The following is an 8,506-nucleotide window of genomic DNA, read 5'->3' as shown; positions in this document are numbered from 1 at the left end:
AGAGTATGATTGTGCATGTAAGAGGGTATAGTAGTGTTTGTGTGAGAGTATAGTGGTGTATGTATGAGAGTATGATTGTGCATGTAAGAGGGTATAGTAGTGTTTGTGTAAGAGTATAGTGGTGTATGTATGAGACTATGATGTTACATGTGAAACCAAGTATTAATTATGTCTCAAAGGGCCTCTCATAGGAGGAGTCCTGGAGGAACGGAGGCTTCATCTTGAGCTTACACTGCTAGTATGTCTGTCCGCCCAGTGTCGAGTAAGTTACATGTGGGACTCAGCTCACTTTCAAGCTGTAGCAACCAAAGTGTGTGACTGAAAAGTGCCACCTTGATATCATTGTTTCATTGTTATCCGTTTGTGTGTTTCTGGTGTTGAAAGCCCAGCAGGTAGGAATGTAACTTCTCAGACGAGGAGAGGATTGTCCAGCACGGCCACTCCTGCTACTACGCCTCCGTCTGAGTGTTCTGAACTCTTGGTCCTCAGCAGATGACCCACGCACTCGTTCATCACCATGTCTGTACCTTGCCTGTGAGGAGATAAAGAGAGGTGATAGATGAGACTAGTAAATGCTGAAATATGTCATGTTAACTTGACAGGATTACAAATGTACACTCTCCTGACCGATGGTAATAGGTCTTAATTATAAACTTAACTTGTACTTATAAAAGTGTTTGAGGCAGGGCTCTGTTCATTCCTATAAAAGTTGCTCAGTGGAGCATTAAGCCAAAAAAGTTTGACCTATACCCACAAACAAATTCGACCCACGCACATGTTCCACATCGTCGGGCCCAGAGAGCAAACGCACTTCAGACTTTTGCAAGCCAAGTGGCTAACTTTCAGTTAGCCCTCCGATAACTTGAAAGGGATAAAATGATTTAATCATGCAGCTCTTCTGTACTCTAGCAATGTTACTGGACCTAATGAATCAAATCCTAATGGTGAAACAAGTCATTTTATGGTGGTTGTGACAGGCATTTTTATTCCCCCTGATTTACATATGTCTATTTCCCAAATTAAGTCTATTGGAAAATGTCTTTTTGGGCCCCATGGCATCAAGTTACAGACCCTTAAGTTGTAATTTCATGTTTGGCCACTACATAAATTACCTTTAAAGCCTGTTGCACTTCCTGCTGGCCTGTTGGCATGTGTATTGGTGGGGTTCCAAGAACATACAGGGTCAAAATTTGGTGCAATCTGAACATGCAACTAATTCAAAATGAATAAACACTGAATAAAACAGTGAACAGTGCCCTCTACAGCAGTGGTGGCGGGGCTTCCCAACACAAGCAGTGCTAGGGGACACAACCATGGCACTACAAGTTATTGCTCAGGACCCAAGGAAGTGTAGTGTCGAGTGTGAAGCTGTTTGTGTGAGCGGTTCTGGAGAAAGCTGCTAGCAGCCATACCACAGGCCAAGCAATTGGCCTGTTTCGAACAGCATCTGTTGAATGGGCACTGTACTAGCTACTTAAACTGGCAATATCAGATTTTTTTTGGCCACTTGAGGGCTTTTTAAGTTTATATGGTGAACATTTTTATTTAAATATCTTTTTTTCCCTCAAGACAAAATGCATTATTTGCCAGTGAAACACTGATTACATACCTGACATATACTCCAAACACTCCCAATTCACTGAGACAGTTACTGATTTGAAGAGGACCTTCTCGTCGCAGCAGGCAGTTCTGTACCGGGGTGGGCTGGATTTTATCCATCAGAATATAGGCCATCCTCTCTGTGTTCTCCTTCACTCCCTGCAGGACCTGACAGATCTCTGATCCATAGATGTTGTTACCTAGAAAATGATGACAGATTTCAGTTCATGTACTGCAAAAACAGCCGTGTCATGTTATTAGTCAGCATTCACAACCCTTAAAGTTGGCAAATACTGAATATTACCTTCATCATTTGTAGTTTTCAAACAAAACTGACAACAGTGTTCACAGTAGTTACAGAAATATGTCACTGCTGGAAAGATGGTCTTCTGTTTAACTGGGTTAACTTTTTTTGAACTCTGTGCAGTAACTAGTGGTCTTCGCAAATACTTTAGGAATTGGTGCTACATGAGCAGAGAAAACAGTGAAAAAGGACTGTGGTATTGCTTTTGCTCAAGAGGTAAGAAAACCTACAACTACCAGAATGCTGTGGCCGTGCTGACTGCTCTCTCCGGTTTTACGCCAGGCTCGGCTCCTTTCAAAGACTCCTTGCGAAGCACTCCTCCGGGGTTTTGCACAGTGGCGACCGGATCTTTGCTCTCAAACCACAAAAAAATGTGATGGCACAACAGTCTCCTTCAGTACATTATTCTATGCTTTCGTTTGATTTTCACATTGGCTAGTCATCCTGTTTAATTTGTCTTCTGATTAAATCGGAACCGTTGAAACAAGTTGTAGGAAGCCTCTGCAAGTAATTGGTTGCTGGCAGACACTCTGTGCTGCAATAAAATGGTTAATCAGCAGTGCCGTGCACTGTAGAGCCGATGCGCTGCTGGTTCTGCCGGCCTGAATAGAATATAATGTCTATAGCCTACTGTTGTGTGTACAGCCTTATAGACTGAGCTCAGTAGTGATGCGCAGGTTGACCCGTAACCCGCGGGACCCGCAAATGGACCTGCGGGTCGGGCAGCAGTGATCATCTGTTAAATCGCTCTGTAAATGATATTTTGACATTATTGGCTATTACTGTCATGGCATCCAAAGGTACTGATGCGTTGAGCAGGTGACAGTCCGCGGTCATTTTCAAAACACACTTGTGTCACGCACTCCAAAAGAAACTTGTTGAAACAATAATTTATTGTACAAAACGGGGGAAACAAACGTTGACAAAAACGGTTCCATAATTCATATTAAATTCAAAAGATAATGAAAAAAAACAGCTACAAGTTAGAGGGAATAGTGATAAAGTGGTAAAACTTGGCATTGATCCACAGCCTCAGACGGATGCGCTCAAGCGTGCCGTGCACACAAGCTCAGTTGGTAGGCGATATTATATTTTAACAATGCAATTTAAACGTTTTGATTTTTATTGATAACCTACATTTACTAACAACAAAAAGACTACATATAGCACCAAAAAAATATGTTAAAAAAAAAGGGGAAAAAAAAAAAAAAAAAGCGAATATCGAATACCAAATTTTCATAACGATTACCTACCCATAGAAACGAATATTCGAATATCCGAATATTTGGGTACAGCCCTACTGTTATGATCCAAAGTTGGTTGTAAATATGCATGCCATTAAGTGTGGCATACATTACCATGACGTTATTGACATTCTAAACTCTCTAGGTCTAAGAAATGGTGACTAATGTGTTAGTGGTTTTAGAATTTTCTGCATGGGGAAATTAATTTCTTAAAATATTTCTTGTATCGTACCTCCTCCCTCCCGCTGAGGCTTCAGAACAAACCGGTCTGGTGCTGCCAAAGCCATTGCTACCGTTTTGTCACCCTCTGGTCCCTACAGACAGAGACAACAAATAAATAAAATGGGAACATAAAGCATGCCAAAACATTTTGTATGTTAAAACATTTTTTCTTGTTCATACTAACTGTGATGTAGTCATGTGTGGCTTATATACAGCTCCTCAACAAAAACACTGGAACAACTGTGCAGTCTGTTATTTTCTCACCATGTCTAGAGTGTAGAGGCCAGCGAATGTTGCTCTGATCTGCTCCACTACTTGGGGCTGGCCGGGGAAGAACTTCTCCAGAACTCCAGGTCTGGCGAGCACCTGCTGGACTTTCTTAGTTCCAGCCAGGTGGGTGCTGATATCTGGACATTTCACAGCCAGAGAGCGCTCCATCAGAAGACGAGCATCCCAAGTCTACAATTGAAAAAAACAACAACAATGTTTTTCTCTTCTTTTGATACATCAGTACATTTTAACTGCCCAATAATTCAATACAACTGGATTCAGATCTGCCTCAATACACTAAAATGCCGTATGATTCAATATCATGTATTTAATTTCTATTTATAACTAAATTTGTTCAGTGAATGTAACATCATCCTTTCCGGTGTAGAAAAATTGGTTTGCTATGCCAAACACCAGACCGGACCAGTGTACCGAATTTTTCCACAAGGTGTCGCACTTGACTCAGCAGAAGCTCCCGAGTGGAACATGAGACTAACGCAGCTTTTAATTGGCAGTTCCCCTTCTCCTCAATCACCTGCCCTCAGGCCTTGGTGTTACATAACATACATGGCAAAGAGGCCATTATTAAAGCAGAGGGAAAGCAGGTGACAGAGGAGCTGGGGACTGAAATGGAACACACCTGCCCTTGTACATTTTCAGCCCACACTATCATTATCGACCACCAGTTGCAGGCTTAGCCCTATACTGCTTTTTATAAACATTCAGAAACACCTGGACTTGATCGTTTCAATGAAACAAAGGACCCACTTGTGAATTATTGCAAAACATCAGCAGGAACTTGGTATTAACCTGCATCAGTTTCTCATGCAGAGATTTCTATTTGTTATCTGTTTACTGATTGTATTAACTATTATTGCAAAAGGTTTATGATATTTTGTAAAACAGCTATTTTTCCATGCATTTACAGATAATGCTGGGGATACAGAACAGTGTCTGCAGTCTACTTGGTGGTGGTAATGCACCTCTAAGCTGGTTTGTCAGCGCCCAATAAACACTAAATGGGAAAAAGAAGCAGAGAGTGAAGTGGCACCAATATCGGCAGGACAACTGAGACATTTTATTTCACGTCTTGCCTCTTTTTTACTTTAATAATCCCTAACAACACAAATATGAACTTTCTACCAAACAAACACAAGGTGTGTCGCTTTTGAATGCCCATTTCTATTTCTTTTTTATTATTATAAATGTATACACACTCATACACACACATGTACATAACCACCCTTAGAAACAACACATTGTTTGCAAATTGATGATAACAATAATATTGTTACATCTGTTTTGTTTTTGTTTGTTTTGTTAATTGTTTTGTTCTGTTTTATTTTCCTGTGTATTATATATTGCTACCTGCTTTGTGTTCATGTACTGCCCCTGCATCCAAAATAAATATATAACTTTTAAAACCTATATCGCCTAATGAGAGAATTGATTACTCTGCCATGTTGGACATACAATGGCAGAATAATCAATATGTGGCAGCACAGAAGAAGAAGAAGAATGCTGAATGTCTGTCTCCTTATAACACCTCCAAGAAGTCATATTTTACACCTCAATGTCCACTTCCAACAAAATTCTCAAGATGGTAGTGTTTGCATAAAAAGATTATCCATCTTGACTGCACTTCACATAGTCAGTAACTAAAACCACTCAGATTAGGAATAGAAATTTAAGTGAAGACCTGTTCGGAAGTATAGTTCTGAGGCATGTAGCCATTCCTGAAGTACACAACAGCCACCTCTTTGCCATCACTGAAAAGAGAATGATATAAATGCACAGTAAGTCACCTGATCATGACTGTATCATATAGCTGTGTGTAACATGTAGCTTTAATGTATGAGTAATACATTGTATGCCATTTATTAATTTGACAGACTGACAGAAACAAACTTACACAAACAGCCTCTTGTCCTGATCAAGGGATCCTGTTTTACAAACATCGTCGAACCGCTTTCTCATTGTAGGAATGTTTCTGAAACACAGTGACAACAGTGTGCTGCTTACAGAAAGCACCATTTCTCACACCATTAAAATACAAGCCAACTACCTGAATGTGCATACATCAAACTGAATGATGGATTCATTTTTCACATGATTAAAAATGTCTAATTTATTCAGACATCACCATCCTATCTACATGGGTTGCTTTGGTGACGAAGTAGGTGTCAGTAACTACGTAACTACACAGGTGATGGTCACTCTGATTATTACGTCGTCATTGTGTTGCGTTGCAAGTGACAACACTGACCAATCCGAGTTAAGCTGCCAGAGCATCTGGACTAAAATGCATCTGTAGAAATTTGATTGGAATCGCATTTCAAACCCTCTCCAAATGTGGTTTGAATCTGATTTGATTGATCTGATTTTGAAATCAATCTAGAAACAATCTGGATGACAGAGAACAGATTTCGGTTGGCAGTTTAAACAAGGTATAAAAGTGAATCCACATATTCCACTTTGTCATGTCTGTTCCTTTAAAACTGCATCACTTCCACACAAAAAAAAAGGTGTTAGCTAAAGCTATTGTGGAGTGGCTTGCTGCTTCAAAAACAGCTCCTCTGTACTCACACATACCTCTTCCACAGTTCATTCTCAACGTATCGTTGATCAAAGATGTTCCTTTGGCTCTCTTCCACAAAGAACATGACGAATGCTCTGTAATGACAACAACAGCTCCTGTTAAACACTCTCACTGCTACTTTTAAACATTATTCTGGACATTTGGTCACTCTAAATTAATCAATGGATCTCACTGGTGACTGTTTTGATTAAGTAATTTCTACCAATAGTCAACACTGCTGACGATGACATACCGTATAAGCCTATGCTTCCAGCTACACGATGCCAAGCACATCATTCCAGTAGTAAAGGTAGACCAACATCAGCAGAGATTTTATAATACTGGACAGACTTGCTCATCTATTAGTTTATGGTATTGGTATGATGCAGCTGGTATTTAAGAGTCTGCATATTCCACCAGAAGATACAAAAGTGTTGAATGTGTGAATCAATTTATCCAGCACAAGTAGATGGAACAGTTAGTGAGTTAAGTCAGGACATTCATTAATCAATGACATGTAGTGTCAAAGGCTCAGGGTGACTTCACTCCTACCTCTCTGATCCATAGAGCTCCCAGGCTTTGGCAATCGCCCTGGCCAGACCAGCTGCAGGGTTGTTGTCTAGGATCCGCTGGCTCTGCTCCAGTTGCCCAGCCACCTTAAGGATGTGTCTGTCAAATAAGATGAAGAACACTTACTGCAAATGTTAATCCCAGAAAATTATATACAATCAATTTCTGACTCCACTCTCTGCCAGTTATTCCTTCATCTTCATCTTATTAAGAATTCTGATATGGTATTCTATGGCCTAGGAAAGGTCAGTCCATATTTTTGAACATGAGCTACTCTCTCTCTCAAAACCAGGGAAGACTTTGTGGACCTAGATGATTTTGTTGTCTTTTTCAAACCCAGATGAACTTTATTTCAATGTTGAGTTTTCAGTCCTGAAACAGAAAATGTATCCATATACTCAGAATGTTCTCCTGGCTGCTCTCAGTGTGATTTTCATCACATTTCAGAATCCCTCACTTAAAAATAAAAGCACAGTCTATAGGTTATTTGCTAATAACTGACTTACCTGTGTATATCTGGCGTGCGTGATGAGAGACCTCCGAAACTGGCAGCAATGGTGTTGATTTCTATCTGCTTCAGAGACGACGACCCGTCCTCTCCCTGGTCCAGCATGTAGTCAGACCGATTGAGACCCAAAACAATAGACTGGAAAGACGACAAAGAATCCCCAGTCAGACTACTTTAATCATTAAAAGGTAATAATAAAGGCACTCGGCTGAATATTTGGCGCAGACTGCTGTGAGCTGGCTCCACATTTGAGCCACTTAGCTCATCATATTGTTTAGAGCTTAAACAATAGGTCAATTAATCGAGAGAAAGGAAGTAATTGTAAACAATTTGAATAAGTGATTAAGAACTTATTACTTTTCAAGCATAAGTACCAAACATTCCCAAGCTGAAGCCTCTCAGTTGTAAGAATATGCTGGTTTTCTTTGTTTTATGCAATAGTACATTTATAATTTGGGGATTGTGGCAGTTTATTGGAAAAAAACTAATTATTCTTAGACATTACTTTGGGCTTCAGGTAATTGTAAAGGCCATTTTTCTCTCTTTCCTGATATTTTATATACCAGGCAATTAATCAGAAAAAGAGAAAATAATCAGCAGATTAATCAACAATGAAAATTATTGTTAGTGATATTGTGTTATTTCAATGATGAGCCCAGTGTGGTCACACAAACTGAAAGGTCATCATGGCTGAAATCTGAGGATTTAAGTGGCAACAGAAAGGAAGAGACGCACTAAAAACTCATAGTTGCGTAAATAGTTAAATCAGGGAGATTTCCAACTACAAATAAACTGGTCTATAAATTCATTTGGATGAAAAAAAAATCATCTGACAAGGCCTCCTTTCATGTATTGAAAGCCCAAGGTTAGGTAGTTTGTGCATCCAATAATCCATTTATTGATGCATATTACATTATCGTACTTGAAGGCTATAATGTGTAAAAATTGTAAAATCATAGAAAGTGAGACCTTCATTGCTTAACTGGCTTCATAAAACTTAAAATAAAAAACACTTTGTAAAAACAGAGATCACTATTCATCCTGAATTATCTTACTATATAGTGACGAAAACTCTGTCTGTGTGTGTGTCTGTTCCACGTTTTTCTCCTCACTGTCTTGGTCAATCCATGTGAAATTTGGCACAGTGGTAGAGGGTCATGGGAGGATGCGAATGAAGCAATATTACATCAATTGGCCAAAGGGGGGCGCTA

General features: G+C 39.7%; 1 protein-coding gene across 4 annotated transcripts in view; it reads right to left on the bottom strand.

The window, feature by feature from the left end:
* Positions 1 to 6: 6 nt before the first annotated feature.
* The window catches only part of gss (glutathione synthetase), a 12,431-nt gene continuing 3,931 nt past the window's right edge, over positions 7 to 8,506 (bottom strand). For all 4 annotated transcript variants that reach the window (XM_050064895.1, XM_050064896.1, XM_050064897.1 and 1 more), the window contains exons 5-13: positions 7,294 to 7,433; positions 6,770 to 6,886; positions 6,232 to 6,312; positions 5,552 to 5,629; positions 5,339 to 5,408; positions 3,634 to 3,828; positions 3,380 to 3,461; positions 1,610 to 1,799; positions 7 to 532 (exon numbers count right to left, since the gene is read on the bottom strand). In XM_050064895.1, coding sequence (XP_049920852.1) covers positions 409 to 532; positions 1,610 to 1,799; positions 3,380 to 3,461; positions 3,634 to 3,828; positions 5,339 to 5,408; positions 5,552 to 5,629; positions 6,232 to 6,312; positions 6,770 to 6,886; positions 7,294 to 7,433 — 1,077 coding nt within the window. In that variant the 3' untranslated portion in view covers positions 7 to 408. The remainder of the gene's footprint in view (positions 533 to 1,609; positions 1,800 to 3,379; positions 3,462 to 3,633; positions 3,829 to 5,338; positions 5,409 to 5,551; positions 5,630 to 6,231; positions 6,313 to 6,769; positions 6,887 to 7,293; positions 7,434 to 8,506) is intronic.

The sequence above is a fragment of the Epinephelus moara genome, chromosome 16, assembly GCF_006386435.1.
Source record: "Epinephelus moara isolate mb chromosome 16, YSFRI_EMoa_1.0, whole genome shotgun sequence".
NCBI lineage: Eukaryota > Metazoa > Chordata > Actinopteri > Perciformes > Serranidae > Epinephelus > Epinephelus moara.
This window is presented reverse-complemented; position numbering and strand designations above follow the sequence as displayed.